Source organism: Idiotropiscis lumnitzeri, chromosome 14, assembly GCF_059441095.1.
Source record: "Idiotropiscis lumnitzeri isolate Australia: NSW breed Sydney's pygmy pipehorse chromosome 14, RoL_Ilum_1.0, whole genome shotgun sequence".
NCBI classification, from domain to species: Eukaryota; Metazoa; Chordata; class Actinopteri; order Syngnathiformes; family Syngnathidae; genus Idiotropiscis; species Idiotropiscis lumnitzeri.
Window position 1 is genome coordinate 3,717,539 of NC_142404.1, and position 26,874 is coordinate 3,744,412.

General features: G+C 40.7%; 1 protein-coding gene across 1 annotated transcript in view; it reads right to left on the reverse strand.

Moving 5' to 3' along the window:
- gli2a (GLI family zinc finger 2a) overlaps positions 1–26,874 on the reverse strand; it is a 77,671-nt gene that overhangs the window by 19,817 nt on the left and 30,980 nt on the right. The window contains exon 3 of the mRNA XM_088315605.1: positions 7,682–7,787. Within this exon, the coding sequence (XP_088171731.1) occupies positions 7,682–7,787 (106 nt within the window). The remainder of the gene's footprint in view (positions 1–7,681; positions 7,788–26,874) is intronic.

The following is a 26,874-nucleotide window of genomic DNA, read 5'->3' on the forward strand; positions in this document are numbered from 1 at the left end:
CATAATACATTGGACCACAGAGGTTAAAAATATTATTATTATTATTACTGTTGTTATTTTTAGTGCAATTTAATACAATACAATTGAAAATATTGCGGACTTTCAATAAGGTCAGCAAATAGCGGGCGTTCACTGTACACAGAAATGATCTTGCAGCAATAGAAAGCATAAAAAAAAGTCAAATACATCACACTCACCCGTTGCTGATATTAATTTGTGCATATTGCTTCAGATGTGTGACAGCTGTTCTGACCAACCAATCAAGATGAAAACAATGCTGATGTTACTGTTCGCCAGTTAGCTGGCCCAGAGTGACAAATTTGAAATCTGATTGGTTGAAGAAAAAAAAAAATTACATACGTAGTTTAAGTTAAATTGGCCAGCACTACTGCGGCCCACATCCAGGATGGCCGAGTGGTCTAAGGCGCCGCGTTCAGGACCCAGTCTCCCCAGGAGGCCGGGGTTCGAATCTCGAATTTCCCCATTGTGGGACTAATAAAGGGAATATTATTATTATTATCTGATTAGAGTGACATGGCAACACACAAACACTCCAACATCAATACAAGTACTAGAAGCAGTCCAGCCGAGAGGAACAGAACAAAATGAAGAGAATAGAGTGTTGGGAATACTATTCTACTATACTAAGTCCAGATATGTCCCTCGTTCACTTTTGTATTTTATCCAGTTTGTTTTGCATGTTGGTGTTTTTTTTTTTACCCCTATTTGTGTTTTTACTTTGTATTTTACTTTGTAAAGCGTCCTTTAGTGTCCTGAAAGGCGCTTCCAAATCGAATTTATTATTATTATTTAATGAAACAAATATGAGCATTTCGATTGTAAAGAGAGATCAGTGCATCTGATAATATTTCAGCCCGCAGTGAAGGATACGCTGAACCAGACAGCACACGTCTGCTCACTGTCCTGATAGGTTCCAGTGGGATGAAGGGTTAAAGGGCTTCTGATGGCATATCAGAGGAGCAACGCTGCTAGTTGCAACCACATTTAAATTCAGACTCGATGTCAATGCGCATTTGTGTAGAAACCAATTGTTGCCGGTATGACACACACAAAATTATGATCATGAATAAGCCCGCCGGCATAGGCTGTCTGAATGTGCACTTTGGCTAATTCTGTCTGAAATGGAATGAAGTCCAGTCAGCCACGTCTCTAACACACTAATTTGCTGGCGGTCCAAAGTGAAAGTGGCTAATAAGAAAATGACAATTTCAGATACACAAAGGGAGACAAACTGATAAGATGTGGAGGTGAACAGATGACTGATTCAGACTGATCTTTGGTACAATGACAAACAAACTATAGTGACACTCAAGTATTCCCAGACAGTGTCTGCTTACATGCTATCCTTTCACCAGTTCCTCAAGCTAATACAAAGTAATCCTTTTTGTTCAACTTCTTTTATTAGGCCCTGAAGGTGCAGACAAGTCAAGACTAAAGCCTTGCCTCTGTGTGTCAGGAAATCTTGTTTGGTTTGGCAAAACACATCAGGCATTACAATGTGAATGATAAAATCCTTCTGAAGTTGCCTCAAACCAACTTCAGCGGAACAGAGAGCCTTGTTTGAATTCTCAGATAGTCCTCCAGTCTCAGTGGGCTATACATTAAAGTCATCACGTCGAGTGGGGAAGCCGAAAATCTGTTTGATGAAGAAGACACAAGAGTGGTTTAGTCCTTCTTCTGCCGAGGGGTAAAAGTCACAAATGAGTGCCTGGCAGTGGCTCCAAGACTTGTGTCGACATAGTGTTCTTCGGCACTGATCAGCAAGCAGCCTGTTGCTCCTCTGTGTGAGGTAACAAAGTGATGTAAGTTTTTGGTGCAGCCTGAACTGCATATATGGACTGTGAGGGTGAAAGGTGGACCAAGCAAGTGGCCCTTTTACCCACGTACATCCCTCCACTCATCAGCTTCCCGACTCAGTTTCTCATTGACCCGTATCTGTACAGATGCCAAGCTGCACCCAGCAAAGCCCTCCCAACTTCATCCTGGGCCAACCAACCTCTCGCTTTGGCTCTTGCTCTGGCTCTTGCTCTTTCCAGTAAGCGTCTGCAGACTGCCGGCCTTGTCTAAGAGCCAACTTTCTGCCATCGGGCCCACTCTTCCCTTACAAACAACCATAAAGAGACTTCTGTCCTGAACGAGAGGGTAGAAGTGAGAAGAAACATTCACCACTATATATATATATATATATATATATATATAAAAAAGCACTTCCTTTGGTTCAAATCAAAGCTGCATACAGAAAGGTTGACGCTGCCTCCACAGACGAGAACTCAGTTGTTCCACTTCAGGTTTTGCTAAAGTGGGAATCAATCTCTTTTAATGTAATGTTTAAATTGCTCTAATTCACTTTCCCAATTCGTAATATTGTATTTTAAATGAGGTTATAAATAGCTTTTAAAGATACTTTTTTTAATGATCACTACCATTCAATGACACAGACAGCAGTGGTGGGCAAGTTACTTCCAAAAATGTCATATCACTAGTCACTTACATTTGAAAGTAATGCTTCTTATTGTGTGTGTGTCTAGAGTAATAATTCACTCGTTGCATTAAAGTTAATTTTTACTTCTTAGTAATTGTAAAGTCTGATGAGGTCTATCTTGCATCTGCAAATAGTGACTATCATGAATAGCCGAATTACAATAATGATAATAAACAACATATACTAGCAAAATTACACAACTCAAACCTTTACACAACATGGCGTGGGTTGCTGCAATCTTGCTATCTCCAAACCAAACTGTCTTGGTTTGAAAAGCGTCGACTCGTCTTTATTTTCAGCTGTTGCACCGACTTCCTGCTGCATGAGAGCTCGGATTGTAATGTGTTACATCAGTAACATATGATATTACAAATTCTTTTACGATTATTATTTTTAATTTAATTTTTAGTTCATTCTTTAAAATGAAAGAAATGAGAAGAGGCAGAAAAGTCCAAAAAAGACACACTTACAAACATAATTTTACAATACATAAAAATTGATTCAATGTAAATATAAAGCGTTATTACTACATTACCGCCTAAACGTATTATATGACTATAACGCATTACGTCACCTCCAACACTGTCGGCCAAGTAAACAGCCTTTGATATGATTTTTCCGCTTTGACGCAAGTGCACAGCTGAGAAACGAACAATGCGTTGTAACTTTTTTTTTCGATTTTAATTTTACCCTTGTCTTTACTTTTTTGAGACGCCAGTATTTTGAATTTTTTGTTGTTTTCCAATTGCTATTTATACGAAAACATTTCGCATAGGTCTCTAATCTACTATTACCATATACAGGACAACTAAGTCTACCAGTGTTTCACAGGATATTTTAGTGATGACCTTCATGCAAAAGGTTATTCATCAAATACTGTAATGAGCTGCTTTGATTTAATCACCATTCAATTGTATTGTCTTTCTATGTTGTGCAAATCTGCATGTCGCAAGAAAACGGAAAACCGCTGAAATGAAGAATAATTGCTGCTTTGTCGCTCATGAGCCCAACCCAATGCAAAATGGGTTGGCAATGTACGAAGGAGATAACGCATGTTTTGTAACTTTTCTGCTTTGAAGCTATGTTTATTTTTTTTCCTTGGCTGGTAGCTAGCCAACATGTTGATGCACACAAACTTGAGTAAATCACTCATAGGACAAAAAGTGGCTTTAAGGCCTTGATAATAAGGTGATATTTATTACAACTGCCTGTCAGGCGGTTTCAAATAATAGTCTTTCCCGGTAGGAACCATTATTGAAGCCTTTCTGACAAGATGTTACTTGAAGTCCGTGTAAATTCCAGAGGCTTCAATCACAGAGGTTGAATGGGAGGCTGTTGGACGACCTCAGAGACCTTGGAGAGCAATAGTGTCTTAATCAGCAGCTGCCGTGTATAGAAACTTCCACCATAGCTCAACACAATGGGTGGCTGCTCACTCAAGGAAAAAAAATTATAAATAACGAACTTAAGAATGGACATACACTTGTCTAACGTTTAAAAATTAAAATTGTTTATTTGAACTCCAAAGGAGGGGTGGAAAATGAGAGAGCGAGTAATCCTGTGTTTGTTGTTGCATGGCATGCTTTGAAGACAGTAACTGCTATTTGTCTGTGACATCTGTAAAATCCCATGCTCAGTTGGTCCATTGTTAAAACTATGAGTATAAAGTCATTTGGACATGGGGCAGCTTGTTGAGCTCAAAGGTAACGAGTAAGAGCACGCCAGTGTTCATGATGAGGAAGCGACTTCGTCATTACACCTTGATAAGAAAATAAAGTGATTTGAGCAAATTACTCAGGTTTTCTTGAATGCTGTTAAACTGATTTGTGTGGCTGTATTCCATCAAATGAGTTAACAAGAAGTGACAGTGACTCAATAGATCACATTTTTGCAGATTGTTATAACAAGAACATTCAATGACAAACAAATGTCAATTACACACTCATCTCCCTGTAAAAAAAAGGTTATGTATGACATGAGAACCATGCTGTCCATACAAATTCTTTTCCATGTGATATGAAGCAACCGCAAAATGCAAAAAAAAAAAATTTAAAAAATATCTATCTATCTATCTATATCTATATATCTATATATATATATCTATATATATATATATATATATATATATATATATATATATATATATATGCGTGTGCGTGTGTGTGCGTGGGTGGGTGTGTGGGTGTGTTTTGACTGTTTCAACAGCAAATTCCAGGTAATATATCATAGGAGCAGCCAAATTCAAAACATTGAGTATATTTAATTCAGTGTGGTGCAACGACCCTTGAGTACACTGACTGTCGAGTGAGAGGAACCGCATCTGTTTGTGTACTAGGTTGGGTTAGGCCACAGCTCTAACACATGAAAATTTTTCAGCTTTATGCAATTTGTCCAGTGACTGCTTACCAAAAAGCATAAATGTCAACTGTAGAATGAACAGGAGATCCTTTTTTCTCACCTACTGCAACACTGTTGAGGTTATGGGAAGCAAGGACTGGTGTTTTTATGGTCACTACCTGGTCAAACATATTGGTGTGGTGGTTGCAACTTTTCTTGGCTTGCGGGTTTGCCCTGAAGATGCCCGAATAAATGAGCTAGGGTAAATGGTACACCATCATTACTTGAGTGGATCTCCCTGAGGTTGCCTAAAGACACACACGCTTCTTTGAACTTGAATATTATTTTTGGGAAAGCTTTGCATGCATTGGCAGTGTAGGAGGAGTTGGCCCTCTGTAATTTTTGAGTAGCCTATTATTCATCCATAAACAAAAACAATACAAACAACCATACATTTCTCTTCGGTACTTTAATTTGGCTGAAAAAAATACTACAGCGCTATTGGTCCATGTATTCATTCTGAGCTGTGATGACTCAATGATTTATTCTTTATTTATTTATTTACTTTTACAATTAAATTTCCACAACAGAGATTTTAGCATTATTCCACTCCTGCCATCTATTTCCTCAAGCGTGGAACCTTACGAGGAAGATAAAAATTACTCTATAGCTCTACAGTTTTCTCTGCTATCTCCCAAGCTCACATCTCCACTTGTCCAAAAAAGGGTTATTTGCAGTTTTCTAGCCACTTGGAAGATTTGAATGTAGACGCATTTCAGCCCAACTTTGCGTCCGCCACTTTGTGAACAAGCTGATAAAAGCAATGGCTGCTTCTGTATATTGATTGATAGCATGACCTCTTCATGTTCTATGTGCTACAAAACCATAATGGCGCATTTTACATAACAGGTGTAAATTTTGTGCAGCGTATGACATATCACTACAGGGGGCGATTTAGACCAGACGTTAGCAATTTCGCAGATGAACTTTGGCCAGCTGATCTGTGTTAGGGAGGGCTGCGCCTCTGTGAGAGTGGTCAGAGATTAGGTCAATTATGGCCAATAAAAGCATCTTCTTTCATTTCATTTAAATGCAGCACGCGAGTTGCGCACAAGACTTTTGACAAAGCATAGACATCTCTGCGCTGTGAAGTAGGCACTTTGAGAATTAATCTATTTGGTCTCTGAAATCATAATTAAAATTAAATTAAAGACATAAGGTGGGGCCATAGAGATATAATTCTTCAAAAGATCATTTTATTTTAATAATATTCCACGGTCAGGTCATACAGACAGTTTTAACATACCGGGTACACAGTATGACTGTAATACTACGACATAAGGGGTTTGTTATTTAAAACTCCAAACTGCAAACTCCTCCATTAAGGATGCTTTACAACTAATTTACAACTTAACATGATCTAATTGACATGCTAAGTACTGCGGTTATTTAAAGTATCTGTAATCAAACATTTAAAAAAAAAACTACCCTCTTGCAGAGGTCTTAGCCACAGATTGTATGTGTAAAAGTCAGTTCTGATTATTTACATGTTGACTCTTGGGATTATTTATAATTTCCACTGTTATGCAGATGACAGACACCTCTATTTATCGGTGAAGACTGAGAAAAGTAATTATGCAACAGATTTTGAAGAGTTCACATTTGCACAATTTTCATGGCTACATTAAGTTAGATAACAAATCTGGCATCAAGCGAAATGTTGAAATAGTTAGTCCCTACATGATGCCTTAATCTGCATGAAGGCAGCAACCTCACGAACAAAACAGCAGGTATCACCGTCTTCTTGTTTGATGACAACTTGGTATAATTGCCTAGGGCCCTCATTATGTTACATGCCAACATATTGTTTTTGATGTCTCATAGTACCGAGAACCCATTAACCTCAAAGCAGCCGACAGCTGGTGAAGTCTTTGACCAAATGCTTTGCACAGACATCCTGCCCTTTTTTGCCAGGATGACACACCATAGTCGTATTTGACACTCAGAAAAAGAACAGCTGGATGAAGGTGATAATAGGGTGTTTTCTGTCTGAAAAGCATCACATTAAGCAAAACACAATGACTAAAGCAACTATGCTTTCTCTTATTTTACATTAGAGGGTCTCAGATGACTGAAAATCTACAAAACAATACCAAACAACTTTATTCATATTGCGCATTATGTGTTGTCATTGCACGTAACGTGGTAGTATCCATTCAATTTAGGTCATACAAAAGTTTTACAACCAATCCTCATTGGCGCTATCTCTCAATATGTAGCAATTATTTTAGTGATTTAAGATTTGTACTGAATGAACTGGTTGTTGCATTGCCACTGGAATGATTGAACAGGTTCTAAAAAACAGAATTTATTCATGTGAGTCTGATTCAAAAAAGGCTTTGTCTTCTACAGGATTAGTCGTCTGCATAATGTACTATCCAAAAGTCAACATTGAAGTTTTTATTATTTTTTTTTCACCATTACACCTGGGCAACTGTGCATACTGTGTGTTTTAGAATGTAAAATGGTGACATTTACAAAAAAACGTAACTTGCAGGACATTATTGACAATTAATTTCCACATGACATGGCCAGCTTTGAGCAGATTTCAGCCAAGTTGGACATTCCCATGCGCATGTCGGCGCGCGCATCTCGTGAGTGTGAACACTATATCGGAGGAGGAGGCAAGCCTTGTCACACCCTGATTCCTTTCACACATCTCTATTTCGCATCAGTTAGACTTGTGATACGGAAGGCTGAAAAATAACGAGTAGACTTGAACACCCCATTCTGTATCTGTAGCGTTCATGGACAGTGCGAAAGGAACTGAAGAAAACTCACCCATGCATGGTGTGCAGGGGGTGGGGTTCATAATGGTATCGCCCCTCGTGGTGCCTCATGTCGATCGGAATGGGTGTGTGAAATGTAGGGAAGATATGGTGGACACCTGTAAATGAAAAAAAGCATAAAACAGATTAAAAAAAAAGAAAAAACAATGCAAGAGGAATTACTAAATAACACCAAACAAGACCTGAGACAAGAGACCCTGAGAAGTGCCCTCACCACAGCATGAAATGTAACCCGCATTTTACAGTTCCTGTAAAGCGTAAGTAATTGATACCTTCTCGACCGCCGCTGTCTAATGCCTGAAGAGCTACAGTTAATTAATGGCTTTTTGTATCCAATAATAACAACACAGATTTTACACAACAATGAAAATGTTTTTATGTGTGGAACAAAGACACAATTTCCTGCCATAAAATTGTCTGTTGGCTTATGGGAAGCCTCATTAGAACAACACACAGCTGATCTTCATTAATCGTTGCGGTGAAGGAGATTCTATTGTTTAAGATGGTAGGATGGCTTTTGTTAAAAAGCGCTTCTAAATGTTAGCGACATGAAAAAGAAACACAAAGAGTTATCCTATTTTTCTTTTGTTATTTTGTGTTTGGCATGATATATGGTACAGTAATACCCCGGTTATCGCGGTTAATGGGGACCGACACCACCCGCGAAAACTGAAAATCCGCGAAGTAGCGGCGCACCTTCAAAAAAAAATAAAATAAAATACTTATATATACTTCGCACCTATATATATATATATATATATATATATATATATATATATATATATATATATATATATAAGTTTTAATAATAATTTTTTTTTTTTGTTATAACATGAATTTCACTCTCTCTCTCTCTACCCATATATATATATATATATATATATATATATATATATATATATATAGGTGCGAAGTAGTGGCGCGCCTTCAAAAATGCTTAAAAAAAAAATATATATATATATATATATATATATATATGGGTAGAGAGAGAGAGAGTGAAATTCATGTTATAACAAAAAAAAAAAAATTATTATTAAAACTTATTTTTTTATGCCCCAGCCATTATTTTCGTATTTATTCAATTACTTCTTTTTGTATTGATTTAATTACTTCGACTTTTACCTGCTGGTACGCCGTCCGGTGTGCCCTGTGAATGTTATGAACCTCCAGCAGAGCTGGAGGATTGAGCAGGACTCTCCAAACGCAGACACGGGAAAAAAGGTGGTGATACAAAGATATTTATTATAATAAGATAAGATAAGATAAGATGTCCTTTATTAGTCCCACAATGGGGAAATTTGAGGTGTTACAGCAGCAAAGATATAGATCACACAGAGTCGGCGGCGTAATGTAGCCGTTAATGTATAACATTAGCAGCAGACATTCAGAAAAAGCATGCAAATATACACAGTATAAACGTATCTAAGTGTAAGGAAACACTCCTAATGTTTGTCCAATTATACGGAGGGGGAAACGCTGTAATGATAAAAACTACTGAATGATTGAAAATACTGCAATCATAAAAATATTGCAATGATAAAAGTACTGTAATGGTAAGAGTACTGAAATGATAGAAAAGTACTGCATGATAGAAAATACTGCAATGGTAAAAGTACTGTAATAGTAAAAGTACTGCAACGATAGAAAAATACTGCAATGATGAAAGTACTGCAATGGTAAAAGTACTGCAATGGTAAAAGTACTGTAATAGTAAAAGTACCGCAATGATAGAAAAATACTGCAATGATAAAAGTACTGTAGTAGTGAACATCCTGCAGTGGTAGAAATACTACAGTGATAGAAGTATTGTAATAAGAATACTGTAATGGTAAACAAAATACATCATTGGTCAATATTTAAGTACACCCTTGGCTGAAAGTACAGTAGTAGTTAATATTGCATCCTAGGACTGCACAATTGCACTAATGCCCTCCCATTTGTAGGCGTGACCCAATGTTCTTGTTAAAAAGTCTGACAGCAGTTGGCAGGAAGGAGCGGCGAAATCTCTCTTTGGTACAGCGAGGGTGTAAAAGTCTGTCACTGAAGGAGCTGTAAAGTGTTCTCAGAGTGTCATTGAATGGGTGGGCTGGTTTGTCCAGCATTGATGACAGTTTTGCCGTCATCCTCCTGCCCCCCACTGAGTCCACAGAGTCCAGGGAGCAGCCCAGGACAGAGCTGGCCCTCCTCACCAGTTTGTCCAGTCTCTTTTTGTCTCGGCCCGAGATGCCTCCTGCCCAGGAGACCACTCCATAGAAGATGACTGATGAAACCACCGAGTCATAGAAGTTCCTGAGGAGTGTTCCCCGAACGCCAAAGGACCTCAGCCGCCTGAGTAGGAAGAGTCTGCTCTGACCCTTCCTATAGAGAGCGTCTGTGTTGTCGCTCCAGTCCAGTTTATTGTTCAGATGAACACCCAGGTACTTGTAAGTTGAGACCCTCTCAACGTCTGTTCCCTGGATATTCACTGGTGCAGGTGGAGAGTGCCGACGCTTGCGGAAATCCACCACCAGCTCTTTGGATTTCCCAGCGTTGATTTGGAGGCGGTTCTGCTGACACCAGTCCACGAACCCCTGCGTAACCCCTCTGTACTCCCGATCGTCATCGTCAGTGATGAGGCCGACAATCGCAGAGTCATCAGAGAACTTCTGCAGGTGACAGGTTGTGGAATTGTATTTGTAGTCCGAGGTGTAGAGGGTGAACAGGAAGGGAGCCAGCACAGTTCCCTGCGGCGCTCCCGTGCTGCAGAGGAGCACGTCAGACACACAGTCCTGTGTTCTCACGTACCGTAATCACAATATAGTCAGTGTAATCAGCGCGTCTCGCAGCAGCTGACGGCATGGCGCGAGACGATCGCTGGAGGAACGCCCACACAGCTGAAAAAACAAAAACACACGCGGCATGACAGGCACGGATCATGACAGTGAAATGAAAGGTGGCATTCTTCATTTATTTATTCATTCATAACTGACAGCCTCACGCTCCTCTTTGGCTTACTGTGACGCGAGCATGCCCTCCTCCTCCGGAGCTTCCATTCGGTTAAACTTAGGGGCCGCTTGGCACCGCCCGTGCCCGGGGAAGGTGCTCCTCTTCGGCTTACTGTGACGCGAGCATGCCCTCCTCCTCCGGAGCTTCCATTCGGTTAAACTTAGGGGCTGCTTGGAACCGCCCGTGCCCGGGGAAGGTGCTCCTCTTCGGCTTACTGTGACGCGAGCATGCCCTCCTCCTCCGGAGCTTCCATTCGGTTAAACTTAGGGGCCGCTTGGCACCGCCCGTGCCCGGGGAAGGTGCTCCTCTTCGGCTTACTGTGACGCGAGCATGCCCTCCTCCTCCGGAGCTTCCATTCGGTTAAACTTAGGGGCTGCTTGGAACCGCCCGTGCCCGGGGAAGGTGCTCCTCTTCGGCTTACTGTGACGCGAGCATGCCCTCCTCCTCCGGAGCTTCCATTCGGTTAAACTTAGGGGCTGCTTGGAACCGCCCGTGCCCGGGGAAGGTGCTCCTCTTCGGCTTACTGTGACGCGAGCATGCCCTCCTCCTCCGGAGCTTCCATTCGGTTAAACTTAGGGGCCGCTTGGCACCGCCCGTGCCCGGGGAAGGTGCTCCTCTTCGGCTTACTGTGACGCGAGCATGCCCTCCTCCTCCGGAGCTTCCATTCGGTTAAACTTAGGGGCTGCTTGGAACCGCCCGTGCCCGGGGAAGGTGCTCCTCTACGGCTTAACTGCCACGCACGCCGGCCGCAGCTCTGGTACGGTCCGAACCGCGCGAAACGTCGCCACTAATCGTGTCCGGGGGAACGTGCTCTTCTTTGTCCACTCTCTTCTTCGTCCACTCTCCTCTTCGGCGCACGCCAGCCGTCTAACCGCTCCAGCGCCCCCTCGTGCCGCTCGGCGAAACTACAATGCCCCCGAATATTTTTTAGACCCGCGAAGCACTGAACCCGCGAAAGGTGAACCGCGAAGTAGCGGGGTTTCACTGTACATGTTATCTGACTTCAGTAAGTAGACATGCAGTCTGGGGTATGCCCACATGGATATTCTTCGCTCACACATTATACGAACATTAATATCGGACATATATGTATATCTAATGTTGTCAACCTGGGGTGGGAGCTGTGAGTCCAAAAATAATTTAGTAAATAATAAAACAAAACTGGAACAGCACAAGAAAAATGCTTAAACTCAGACAAATTCTCCTAAAATAAGATTAAAAAAATAAATTAGACATATCTTTCAACATTTATGTTGTGCAATGGCACAGTCTTCTGTAACAGTCCATCTATGCAAGAATCAAATTGTAACTGAGGGTATCAGTGTTTCAAAATAGATCAATCTTCATCATTGGAGTAATTGTAATGAAAATAAAACTGAGTGCACAGACATTGTAAAAAGAAATAAACCAATTGTTAAACTTATTAAACAAGTGTTAAATCTCGATAAAGATTTAAACTGCAGTTTCGTCTAATTGTTTTCATACATTTTGTTACTAGATTATGCAAAATCTTAAAAAAAAAGAATAATTGACTTATGAAACCACACTTCAGGTCCTTTGATTGTTGGTCAGTCATCTTAAAATGTTGAAAGTGTTTGTTTTAAACCACACAGAACTTAAAACGAGCTGTTAAAAGTCAAGATAATTGCATAATAAGTATCTTTAAAAAAGCAGAATTATCTTGTCTGACAATATTATTTTTAGCAAAAATAAAAATTTAGGTTAAATATAATAAAACATATCTGACCTAAGATTTTTTTGCAGTGTAGACCCTTAGCAAGACACTGTAGGGTAGAAGGCAGATCACCCAAGCAGTCTACATCTGCTTTGTGGATTTGGAGTAATTTAGGGCATTTGACCATGGCGTTTCCCAAAGTCTGGGGTGCTCTGGAATGATGGCGTACACAAGACAATGATATGGACCGTTCAGTCCCTGTACAGCTGGTGTCAGCTGCTGACAGTAAATTAGGCTCGGATTTTTCCAGATACTGTTCAGAACCTTTATGGACTTAATTTGATCTTGTATCTTGTCTGGCCTGAGAACACATTGGGATTACCTTAAAAGAGCTGGACCAAGTGGCTGGATAAGCGGAAGAAAATGAATGAATGGCTGGATTAGTGGATGTATATGAGAATGGATCAACATTGGGCATTATGTTTGTGCGCTTTCTGGAAAGGCGGTTTGTGAAGTTCAGTCCATTTACATGCAATACTTTGTGGGGCAGGTCTGATACATTCAATATGACGGACATGCTGCCGTAGCCACAAAAATACAGAATATGATTTCTATGGGATCATACCACTGCTCTCCAAAAACCTTTGCCTTCTTGACAAATCCACAGCTAACCAAGTGGAACAAAGCATCAATTCCACATTGGGTTTAGAAGCAGACATGGTTAATCCAAAACTCAAATTAAATCAGTGCACGTAAACTGTGAAATGTGAAAAAGTGGAGAGAGAGAAAACAATGTTGCTGTCATGATGAATTTGGGAGGACAGTAGCTCATTCAGTAAGGAGTTGGGATTCTGAGCTCGAGGGCATATCTCGGAGACCCGCTGCTTACAACTAGTCGGAGAGATGCTTATATGGTTGCTTGCGACTGTTGAGGTGCCCTTTAGCAAGCATCCCCATCACCCCAGCTCAAGTGGTGCAGCACTGTTTGCTTTCCACTCTGAATCTCTACTTGTAAGCCTGTGGCTGTCTTGTTCTGTTTGTCCTGTGCAACACATAGTATACAAGAGAGTTGGAGTTAAATTTCCCTTTGAGGGACTGAAATGAGTATAATAAAAGAAAATGCAGGTCAATTTACTGTATTTGAACTATCAGAGCAGAACGTTTTCTTCCTTCGGTAAACTTTATAAATAAATGACATTATTTTGTAGTTAGTTATTTTCAATATTAACTCTTTTATTCCCCAAGATGTACTTGTACATCTTTGAAAAGCATTGGCCCCGCCTACCCAATATGTATTTATACGTTTAGTTTTTTTGTTTTTTTTATGTCATAGTGTGCAGACCGGTCTGATGCAACCTATGATAAAGAATTAAGCTTGACATGTAACGACACAAAATTATTATTTTTTATTTACATAAAGTTGTGCCTACTCTAATGAAATGAACCCCTAAACAGTAAAAATTCAGACATGCGTCAGCAGTCCGTCTAAGCCTTACGGACTGCACTTGTCTTTGCGCTCACTTAGTAGGCCAAAGACTGTGTTTCCATTGAGAGGTTTGCCACTGGATGTCAGCCAGAGGCTCTCTCAAGCTTTTGTTTGTGAGACAGTCAGCAATTGCAGAGTCTACACATAACAAAGCCAAGAGAGGCACCCCATAAACGCATGAGTGCAAAAAAGAGCATGGAAAAAGGGGTGTGAGCTTGGTTTCACAAGTGGGAGCAGACGTTTGGGCATTCAGTGAATGACGCCGCATGCTTTACGTGGCCTGTCACATCTTGGGTGGAGACGATAGGAATGGCCCAAGAGGCAATAGACAGCCACTTGAAGTCAGCATTTGTTGGGGACACATTTGAGCTTATCTTATTTTTGTCTTTATAAATGCACGTCTCTTAAGTGTACACCAGTTTGCAAGCCAATTCCATGAGACAACCTATTATTACGAAGTGAAGGCGGTAAATAAAATTGAATCAAGGAATTCAGGATGCAAAACTTAGGGGTCCAGCGTGTGGCGTAAATCTGTGTGGAGGCATGCTACAACATGGTGTTGGTAATTTCACAGACGCATGCAAGCTTCTGTATTTATGAAAGGGCCATTTGCGCTGTTGTGAGCATTAACACAGCTAACTAAGCGCGCCGCCAATCAAAGCTGCTCCTCTCATTCCTTTTAAGCGGTGCCACATTCACATATCACATGGAGACATCTCTGAGGAAAAGGACACAGCGAACCGCGTGTGACCACTTTAACTGCGCTTGGCCGACGTGGCAACAGGAAACGTAAGCGGGCACCTTCATTAAATGAGCTGGTGATAACCTTTGGCGACTTAAAAATGTTTGCGCACCACATTGATCGTTTGTGAACCCACCTCCTTGCATAGTTGCGTGCCAGCCAGAAGGATAATTTTAAAACTATCCTTCCATCCATTTTCTAAGCCGCTTTTCCTCATGAGGTTCGCAGGAATGCTGGAGCCTATCCCATCTGTCTTTGGGCAGTAGTACACCCCAAACTGGTTGCCAGCCCATCGGTGGGCACACAGAGACAAATTTTCATCCTAGCAACAATTTAGACCTCCCATGCATGTTTTTTGGCACACAGGCACAGGGAGAACATGCAATCTCCACACAGGAAGGCCGCAGGTGGAATCGAACTCTGCACCTTTGCACTATGCGCTAACCAGTCCGCCACCGTGCCGCAACCTAAAAACTATATTAATGATAATGAAAGTACCAATAAGGATAGTAATGATAGTGCATTAGATGAATTGATTTCTACAATGATTCAGAGGGTTTGATGCCCGGTTTTATCATATATCTGAATGAGAAATGATGACGTCCACACAGGTGTCTGCGTGTCTCACAATCTGTCTGCCTGTGGCTGAATCAAATGCAACAAAATCGCATTTGATCAGCTGTGCCACTAACTTTGGACCAACTCTCTGCCCCCAAATAGTCATTCCGCCTGGTGAATCTTTGAGGACTCACACTCACTATGCCAGTATGCCTAGCGTAGCACACAGCGGTCTGCCAAACTGGCTAAAACGCACAGCGAACCTTGCGCTTGCATGAAATTCAGGATAAGACATTTCCGAATGAGCTGTCTATGACAATAGAGCCCTTAGTGACGAATGCTGATGGAATGTATGAGAGCTTTGTGCGTGTAGTCATTCCTTTCTATTATCCATTTGCGAGAAGCAGCAGGGTGCTCACACAATGGGATTTGTCACCCAAAGGTTTTATCAGTAATGAGAAATGGAACAAAACAACTGATTAGTGGAACCCTTTTAAGACAGTGAATCACCAAAATTGGAAGGCAAACATTAAATAATATATTTGCCAACAATAGATGGAACTACAAAGCTAACTTTGTATATTGAAACATTTGTATGCAGTTTGACTGAGCAAGCCATTTGCCGTTATATCCATTTTGCCAGTTTATTTACATGTGCCCTTTTTAGGAGGTTTCAGTTCTGTCAATTTTGTCAAACACTCTGCTTAACAGCAGGCAGAGCGCTTCGTCTTCTCCCCATTTTTGATTTAGATCCTCAAGCACTATTTTCATTTCCTTTTGAAGACAATGCCAACATATTCCCATTTGAGTCTCATGACTCGAAGAAAGAAGAAGGAAAATCTGTTTTCATTATGAAGCTGCAGAAAAGGACCGTGCAGAAGAGAAGCATGGAGAGTCCTCATGTATTTGAGGAAGTACTCAACAATAACAATAATGCCCTCAGAGGCCAGGCCAGGGGCAAATTTGAAAAAAAGCCTTTGTTGTGCTTTGAAATAAAGGGGCATTGAGGGAAAGACAACAAGAGGCAGAGAGAGTAAGAGAAGAAAACAGTGAAAGAGAGACGCGAAGAGCAGAAAAGTAGTACGAGAGGTGGGGGTGCTCAATTCAGACAGGAAATTCCAGCAGGAAAACTTGGCCAGTCTCCTAACTACACAGCGGAGTGCCAACGGCTATACACAAATTCTCATAAGCGTGCATGCGCCTGTGTGCACACACACACACACACAAACATACACACACACAGACACATTTGTTCTGATTTGTTCTGCCGTTCACTCTTAGTACGCAGTCAAAGGGGACTAACAGACGTGTAAATATTAGCTTGAACAAAATGTTGGTGTTTTGCATGTTTCTAAAACAACACAACTGTTGTGATCTACATTATTCGAATGATAAACTGCATGTTAATGTTAAGCTAGTCCATGCAGCAAAACATATTGTGAATCTCTAGATCAGGGCTGTCCAAATTTTTTCATTGCAGGGCTATTTACAGAAAAATGAAAGGACGCGAGAGCCACTTTAGATTCCTCAACTTTTTTAAGCGCGTTAAAAAGCAAGCAAGTAAGCAATTATATATATTTTATACGTTTGTTTGTGGCGGCACAGTGGGCCACTGGTTAGCACGATGGCCTGAGAGCAAAGGTCGAGGGTTCGATTCCGGCTCTGGCCTTCCTGTGCGGAGTTCGCATGGGGTCCCTGTGTCTGCGTGGGTTTCCTCCCACGTTCCAAAAACATGCATGGTAGGTTGATTAAACACTCTAAATTGACCCGAGGTGTGAGTGTGAGAGTGGGTGTTTTTTTTGGAATTGTGTGCCCTGCAATTGGCTGGCAACGAGTTCAGGGTGTACCCCGCCTACTGCAGAAGACAGCTGGGATAGGCTCCAGCACCCCTTGTGAGGAGAAGTGGAACAGATAATGGATGGATGGTTAATTTGTAAACCGCTACATGAAAGCTTTCAGTTAAGATGACAGGGCAAATACTTTAGGATTATTCAAGATTTTGGGGAGGCCAGCGGCACTGTATCCCAATAGACTAGATCGCACGGAAAAGCAGCTCATTCCCATCTCCACATTCAGAACCAAAACAAGAGAAGACTGTTGTATGCTTGTCATTTTTATTTGAGCATCATCATTGCGATATCTTTATAAATCAGACTTTGACAGAGCAGAAAGTGGAAGAAATGATTTTTGCCTCTAAAGTTTTTTTTTTTTGTTTTGAAAAATAATTGTGTTGTTTTAGTTTAGTACATTCTATATTTGAATCCCTGCAAATTTGAAAAAGCGCAAAAGAATATAAACCAATTTATTATTAATAGTAGTACACACATTTATTTTGCCATCCTCAAGTCTCTTTGCCTACCTCCACCATTTTGTAAAACTAGCCTTGCATGCTAGTCATTTTTAGTGGGTTGAAAAATGGATGGCGGGCCCCAAATAGCCCCCGAGCCGTAATTTGGACACCCCTGCTCTTGGTTTACTTTGCAAGACATTGCTTCCTCCAAGGAAGCACAAGGGTGAGTAATGGCAACACGGGGATTAAGCTTTTACAGCAGTGCACACAACAACTACTACCCACGAGGAATTCTTAACAAAGTAGTTCTTGACTTTTATGAGAGGCAAGTAAAATGATACGCTTTTTCTCGAGACAAGGATAAGGACAGAAGATAAGTGGATTAGTCCAACGGTCTCCACAATGATTTGAGCGGAAATTCACCAGCCCCAGTGAACATCCTTTAGAGTTTACAAAGTACAGTCTAGGTTCTGATGTACACAATAAATACATAGATAAATAAATAAATACCCAGTTGCCTGGAAAGACATATTAGCAATTAAACATTTAGTTTGTAACAGTTGTATTGTTTTCAATATACCTGTCTAATTGATTTTAAAGTCTGCCAAAACTCAGTTAACTGTTATGTATAATGACAGATGTACCGTATTTTCGCACCCAAAAGACGCGCCGTGTCAAAGGGCGCAACACCTGTTGAGGGCGCTATTTCTGTCTTTGTAACATATACTGGACGCACCGCCTGACAAGACGATAGCACAGCTGCTGTTAGCATAGCATGAACTTGGCAGAGCTGCCCACACTGACACAGCCGATAGCAGCCTACTATGCCCCAATAACATAAGCAATCACCCCAGCAGACGCCAAGTCTCTATTGACAATAGCTGACATTGACAATGGCTCAGGCCAATATTAGGTGCATTGGCAATAGCCTACAATGCAACGTCAGGGGAGGGACTTGGCTGCTTACCACACTCCTTAGAGTCACGGTTTAAAAAAAAAATAAAAAACTCATCATACAAGCAAACAATGAAACATAGAAATAAGATTAACACAAACATGTATCTCTCATGCCATCAATATACAAAAAAAAAAATGAAAATAACACAAAAGCCACTCAGCCTTAGCTAATTCAAGCAATGCATTCTGGGAGCAGAGACCCACAATCCCATAGCTGTTTAGAGAGATTTGCATGGCTGTTTAAAGAGATGTGCTGTTATGCTTTGGACTTTTTGTCTGTTGTCTAAACCTGGGACGTTTCTTGCTTGCAATAACATAAATGATAAGACAGACTAAAACATTGTGGACAGCTGCCCTTTGTCCAGCTTTTTCCAACACCATCACCCAAACATTATAGTCAGATCGTGTATTTGTCACGGTCGATTGTAAACATGAACAACTCACTTTTTGCCCAGCAGGGTGTGCTAACATGCACTTCCAACAGCTCGTTGATGACAAGGGCTGATGGACGTGAGTGGTACTTTGTCCATTTAATGGACGCATCGACTGACAAGGCGCTTTGTTTGTTAAGGGGAATTTTTGTGACTTTAAAGTGCGCCTTATGACTGCGAAAATACGGTATATAATTTAGTGATTCTCAACTGAGATTCAGTAGCACCCCAACCCTACTCTGCTGCAGAATTGTACCTTATCAGAGATGCTGCAGGAAATAATCCATTTTCACTTTGTCCCCAAATAATTATTTACGTATTATAAATATAATGTGTTTGTCTGTGTAGGCCAAAGACATTGTGAAAAACAAAATAATTCAATGCTCTTACCCTGAAGGCACAATAAATGTTGCCATTCAGACAATAGGATTATCAGAGCGTCCTGCGTGTCTATTAGCTTTAACTTTCAATAAAAAGATCAAAATTTCATATGGCGTAATTACATTATGGAGTATACAGTGAAGCCTTGCTACTTCGCGGTTCACCTTTTGCGGGTTCAGAGCTTCGCGGGTCTAAAAAATATTCGAGGGCATTGTAGTTTCGCCGAGCGGCACGACGGGGCGCTGGAGCGGTTAGACGGCCGGCGTGCGCCGAAGAAGAGCGTGGGCGAAGAGGAGAGTGGACGAAGAAGAGCACGTTCCCCCGGGCACGATCGGGGGCGACGTTTCGCGCGGTTCGGACCGTACCAGAGCTCCGGCCGGCGTGCGTGACAGTTAAGCCGATGTGGAGCACCTTCCGCCCGGGCACGAGCGGGGCGACATTTCGCTCCATTCGGGACCGTGCGAGAGCTCCGGAGGAGACCGGCCGGGGTGCGTGGCAGTCAAGCCGAAGAGGAGCACCATCCACCCGGGCACGAGCGGGGCGACATTTCGCTCTGTTCGGGACCGTACGAGAGCTCCGGAGGAGGCCGGCCGGCGTGCGTGGGAATTACGCCGAAGAGGAGCACCTTCCGCCTGGGGCACGAGCGGGGCGAAATGAAACCGAGTTCAACCAAACGGAGACACGCTTCGGGGGAGCAGGTCCGGCGTGCGTGACAATTAAGCCGAAGAGGAGCATCTCTTCCGCCCGGGCACGAGCGGAGCGCGAGGCTGTCAGTTATGAATGAATAAATAAATAAATGAAGAATGCCACCTTTCATTTCACAGGGCACACCGGACAGCGTACCAGCAGGTAAAAGTCGAAGTAATTAAATAAATACAAAAAGAAGTAATTGAATAAATACAAAAATAATGGCTGGGGAATAAAAAAATAATAAGTTTTAATAATAATTTGTTTTTTTTTGTTATAACATGAATTTCACTCTCTCTCTCTCTACCCGTATATATATATAAATATATATATATATATATATTTTTTTATTTTTTTTTTAAGCATTTTTGAAGGTGCGCCGCTACTTCGCGGATTTTCAGTTTTTGCGGGTGGTCTCGGTCCCCATTAAACGCGATAACCAGGGGTTTACTGTGTTGAGATTTGAGATATTTTTTCAGTGCAGTAAATTTTTGGTGATATTTTTGTTTGTTGGGTGAGCAGTGTAAAATAGTACTTTGGCTTAGTAAAAGATGAGAATAAGTTGAAGTCATTCAATTCATCCATCCATCCATTATTTGAACCGCTTCTCTCCACAAGTCGCGGGCATGCAGGAGCCTATCCCAGCTGTCTTCGGGCACTAGGCGGGGTAGACCCTGAACTGGTTGCCAGCCAATCGCAGGGCACACATAGATGAACAACCATCCGCGCTCACACTTACAGTGTTCAATAAACCTGCCATAAATGTTTTTGCAATCTGGGAGGAAACCGGAGTACCCAGAGAAAACCCACGCAGGCACGGGCAGAACATGCAAACACCACACAGGAAGGCCGGAGCCGGAACCTCTGCAATGTGAGGCCATCGTGCTAACCAGTCTTCCACCGTGTTGCCACAAATTTACTAGAAGGTATAAAATACATATAATTGCTTATTTGCTTGATTTTAGCGTGCTTCATAAAGTTTATAGTCCATTTATAGCCCTCGTCAATGATCCAAATGATGTACCGTCTCATTGGGTTGTTGTACAGTTTAGCACTTTCAGCGTCGACCCCCTTCCTCCCCGGCCAGTGAATGTTTACAGATTCTACTAATACAGACCCAGCTGGCCTCTATCTTCTGTGATCAGTCTCTGTCTAATCTACACACTTGCCAGAGTCTATCACTTCCAATTCTCACAACGCACTGCAAGTATGATCCATCACCGTGGATACCAGGTCCTAGGTCACCTCACCTATTTGTTCTACAACTCGAGAGCACCTGGCTTACCATTAGCTGGTAGTACGAAGACACATTCTGTGTAAAAAAAAAAAAAAAAGCAACCATGGTAAGGAATGAGAAGGCTGTCACTTAGTCAAGCCCCCACCTCAACTTTCATCACATTTATTTTTAAATAGTCACAATTTTCCAAATGATACTTTGAAGCCTATTTCAATAATTGAAGTTATATTAAAATTGTGAATATCAACATTTTTACGATTTGCAGAATTGATCTGTCATGCCAAGCATTCGTTGCTTGGCCTTGTAATTGTCCTGGTAACAATGCCTGAAAGTGCTGGATGTATTCACATGTTGCATGCCTCGCATAATGGGAAGTGGGCCTCGCTGTGATGAATGATGAGGTGTCGGTATAATATGTTTATCACATGGATAATCTTCAGAGCAATGCTTTATGCGTGAACAGGAAATGAACACACTAGGCGGAGCATTGTTTGGGCAAGAGTAAGAATGAACTGTTGGCCAGTTTCAAGAAAAGTAATGAAAACCAGATCTCCCTTGGGGATATTATCTGCACTAAATGTGTTGAGTAAAATCATATGTGGCCAGTTAAGTTGACTCACCACACTACGTATTCCAATGATTAGGCTCGTCATGTGACCATAAATTTTTTGCATGATCTTAACAATCTGACGATCATTCTCAAAAGCAGTTCCCTCAACGTTTATGGCTAAAAACACCAATTTTAGCGACACTCTTCAAACGACGGGAACACAGGGGCCGGCGTTTTCTCCAACTTCCATGAGTCCTTTAAGCTCACAGACACAGCTGACTGAGAAGCTGCCAGTTCACACAAAGAGTGTCCTCATTGCCTAATAGTGACATTCTTGGTACAAGCTCAGCACGCCCCTCCTCTTCGACTCTAAACAAGGCTTTTTTTTTTTTTTTATGAAGGAAAGACGGGGGAAAGCAGGGAAATACCCAAAAACAGAATACAATGTGTGTGAAAAGGAGGCAGTGCACATCAATCTAGAGCGTCTCTGCTGGGGGTCACCCTGAGGTGAGGGAAACTGTGCTCCAAGCCTGAGTGGGAGGCTGGGAAGGATCCACTGGCTGAACCTGGCCTGGTCTTCATCAAACTGCTACATGTAGTCTGTTACACAGCAACAGTTTTAAATTCCGTTGGCTGTTCATTGAGATGACAACGGTGTGAAACAAGTGGAACCCTCCCTACCTGGATATTGACTGTCTGTATGCAGATGCTGTGAATCTCGCAGGGCATTCTTTCATCATCACTCATCTTTAGCCCAAACTACCACAGGGATTCTTTGTGTATTTCAAGTAAAATGAAAACAAAATGACTTTAACACTTGTATTTCGAGGCTCACTTAAAGGGTTGATGCTATTAAGAAGAAACAATATATTTAAAGCCCACGCAGCTGTCGTGGTCAGGGACGGAGAGTGGCGGACAGAGCACCTTAAGTGCATAGCCTTGTGCTCAGATCAGCGTAATACTGATAAGATACAAGGGACTCAGCTAATTTACAACCCCGAAGACACATACACATAGCAGCAGGGTCTTACAAATCCTTTTCTTGTCTGGCCTCTTTTTTCGGAGCAGACTTCAGTATGGAAACCAAGTCGCTGAGGGAGTTTGTTTTAAGGCGCTAACAAGAAACAGCTGTGAAACAAGTCAGAGGGCCTCAGAACAACGAGATTGGATCGCAGGTACAATCTCCTGCAGAAGGGAACTAATTGGAAAACTCCAATAAAAGCAACATATACAATTGGAAGCAAGAGGTCATTTCTATATTTAACCATTTTGGGCGGACTGAACAACAGTTGTGTATTTTGTCTTTAGAAAACAATGAATCCCACTATTCACAATTGAGGGAAAAAAACAAAGGAGTTGAAACCAATTTACTGAATGGAAAGGCATGCAACAAGAAAACCTAACAGGCTACACAGTTTTGCCACAATATTAAAAAATATTGGTATGCTGGCTTGTAATACAAACAGTTGTGTTCTGTCAGTGTTTTGGCAACTGCAAATCATCATCATAAGTTGACACACTGTGTTGTCCTAACACTTTGGTGCTGATGATATACTTATGAAAAAATTTTATAATGCCAAAGACCTGCCATTGTTTAGCATGAAAGGTCAATGGCTTGCCTTCTCTAGTTGCAGACTAGGTGTACAGTATATCCGTTAACCAATGCATTATTAATATTGCTAATTTGATTTTACATGGTAGCTTTGAATCATACGAATATTGTCTGAAAATTGACGAGGTTTCGGTATCAAGAAGCTTCATTTGAACTGATAGAGGTTCAAATTACAATTGATAGGCTGATTTTTACTTAAAAAGGGTAAGTCATCATTCCTGTGCAGTGCAAAGGGCTCTCTTGCTTCAAAATGACCATTCAAGGACGACACAAAACTGCTGAAATTACACACCAGTCAAGTGCAAGAACTAAATGCATGTATTTTTTTTTTTACAAAAATCAACTCAATAAAAATCTTATTATTGTCTCCCATAAGCATATTCACTTTTTCTCTCATTTTTTTCAATATATTTTTTTGAATCTGTTTTATTTCCCTCTTCTTTTTTTCAAGGATTCTTTCTCCCCTTTTACTCTCTGTATTTTGTGTAAAACATGTATTAAATTTTTATTATCAGCGTTTTGTTTCATTTTAGGTTGTTTTGGGGTTCGTTAAAATAAATAAATAAATCACATTGATTTTTATCAGAGAGATGCCTCTAGTCATAGAGCTGGGGTGTCAAACTCATTTTTGTGCACGGGCCACATTATAGTTATGGTTTCCCTCAGAGGGCCGTTTGTGAACCCATATGATCACCTTACGTTATCACATGCATACAACAAATTGATGGAAAGACAGTTTTGAAATCAGAAGTCAGTAAGTAATTGTTTGTTCATCAATTTTTAAATTTATTACATGGGCAACATAAAATGATAATGATAATTCATAACCGGACAATTTGGAAAAGTCTGATTTGATCTGCGGTTGGCAGAGTGAATCGAAGAGGCATAAATCTGCCTTGATGCTCTTTCACCAAAAGGGTTCTTATGTTTACTTGATCTTAATGCAAGTATGGAAATGAAATAAACAAAAGCCTAATGAGTAACATGTGTTGCTTTCAACAGTCCCGTGTTGGCAATGAGGGCTGAACTGTTTATAGAAGCGAGGGATTTGTGACTTTGACAGAGAGGGAAGAAAACTTACCTCAAGTTAGTTTACATGTCTGTCTTCATTAGATTTTAAGCAGGCAAATGGATGCACTGTTATATCGAGTGGTGAAAGCTCAAGTCACGCAGGACAGTTCACAACAGTTACTACTGATTTTCAGACGGCAGTGTTTATGCAAATAAAAGAAATACATGTGTGAAATTTCTTCTGCTACGACACTGGCCTGCATGTTATGGGTATGCCCTTGACTGGGAGCCGACTGCTTTCCTGTCCAAAGGCTCCAAATAAAAAAGAGAGCGTCCGGGACGTTCCTCAACAACAAATAACGGTACTCAAGGTCTCATTTGTAAAAGAGGCTGTGCTGACAATCAGCATGTATTGTGTGATAACATTTTTCATCACGTCACTTGCCTTTTGTGCCATTACAGAAGATGTGTTTACCTCTCATCATAAGGAAGTTCGTTCACATTTTGTAAGGTGACCTTTATTCTTAAATATTGTTTTTTTGATAGAAATAAATGACATGCATGCTATTTATATTTATAGTAAAGGTTTCCGATACAAATGGCCTCAGTCAATTATTCTTATTGCCTATTATTATACTGATTATCATTAGGTTGTTCTTTTTTTACTAACTCTATACATTTAAAGTTAGCATAATTCATAACCGGACAATTTGGGAATTTTTATTTGGTGATTCAATAGCTTGGATGAGACTGAAACAAGAAACAGGTAACATACAGTAACATTGTGTTAATTGATATAATTTTTTAAATCTTTTTTTCATAAAATTCCACACTAGAATGTTGAAAATTATTGTTTTTGTAATATGGATAATTTATAGAGTTGTATTTGGTAATTATTACACTTTAGTTTAATTCCTAGGCCAACGAGACACAAGCTTCAACATAGGTAGACCACTTACTCTGCCAATTCAGAGTTTCCAAATATAATGTTTGTTTCTCTAGTTTCTTCTCCGTATGTTGTTAGGAATTTGTTAAGGTGGTTTATATGAAATCAGGTTTCACTTACACTGCATAAATTCACTACATAAATAAACACAGTAAACAAACAAAGTGATGTGGTCAAAACTGTAGCTTCACATCTTTAATAAAAAGCAGCACTAACCATGGCCAATATAACCAGAACACTTGAAATTAAAAGAGGTAAATGAGCTGGCTTGCAGAAAAAGATCACCTCATTGGTAAAGGCTGAATGCATGTACACTATGAACAAAATGGAAGACAGAAATAAACATCATAAATGCTTTCTTGTGATTAAAGCCGAAAACAAACCTAACATATATATAATTGCAAAAAAGTACGCGAACCATTGTAGTTTTTTTTTTTTTGTATGAAATGATCATGAAATGATATTCATCAAAATCGGAATAACAGACAAACATCATCTTCTTCACCTAACACCACAATAGCAATAATGTTTTCATGTATTTATTGGACACTTGTAAACATTGTCAGTGTAGGGTGGGAAACATATGTGAACTGCTTGGCTAATGAGTTCTTTAAGACCTAAATCAAAGTCAGGAGTCAGACAACCTAGACTCCAATTAACATGGTGAGACTGAAGGTGTTGGTGAAAATCTGCACTGCCCCATTAAAATAAATAAATAAATAACACACCAGTTTTGCATTTGCTATTCTCAAGAAACATTGCCCGATGTGAGACATGCGTCACACAGAAGAGCTCTCAGAAGACCTTCATTTGACAATTGTTGACTTGCAGAAAACTGGAAAGGGTAACAAAGCCTTCAGCCAAAGAGCAGAGTACATGATGTTCAATGAATACAAAAGAAAAATACTAAAATGGCAGCGAAAGACATGGAGAAATCTCTGGCATATACTACCATCTCTGCTGAATAATTTCCGACAACAAAAACATGAAACAAGAATGGATGTCATTAGAGAAGCCCATGGAGGAAGTCACTGTAGTAAAAAAGAAAAGAAAAAACACTGTTCTTACACCCCCAGAATGGCTCCAGTTTATCTTTGGTGTAAACACTCAGTTTTTCTATTAAGTAAATGTCCGATCATTGCGCGGTGGGCAGTATTGTATAAATTGTCCATCCAGTGAGTGACGGAGTAGAAATCGGTAAATATCGTCCCGTCAGTCAGAGTCAACTTGTTAAAGTATCATTTACGGTCGTGGAGAGTGAGTTTCCTTGCATACTTCACTTCGCGTCCATTCCTACGTAAACAATGCTGTTGAAATATGGTAAGCGTTTCCAAACAAGCGGCCTTGTTCTTTTTCCCTCCAGCAAAGCCACGCCCCGTAAATGATGTCACATTGTTTACAAACTGTGAAGTGGCCTCGAGATTTGAAGTTTTTTGCCTGGATGTTCCACAGCACTACTGGTAAATTATTGCATGTACAGATGAAACCAACACTGAGTTGTTTGAAGGTACAGCACCCACCAACAAAACCTCATCCCAACTGTAATGTATAGTGGACAAAACATCATGGTTTGGGGCTACTTTGCTGTCAGGGCTTGAACATGTCCCTAACTTTAATAGAAAAATAAATCTAAATAT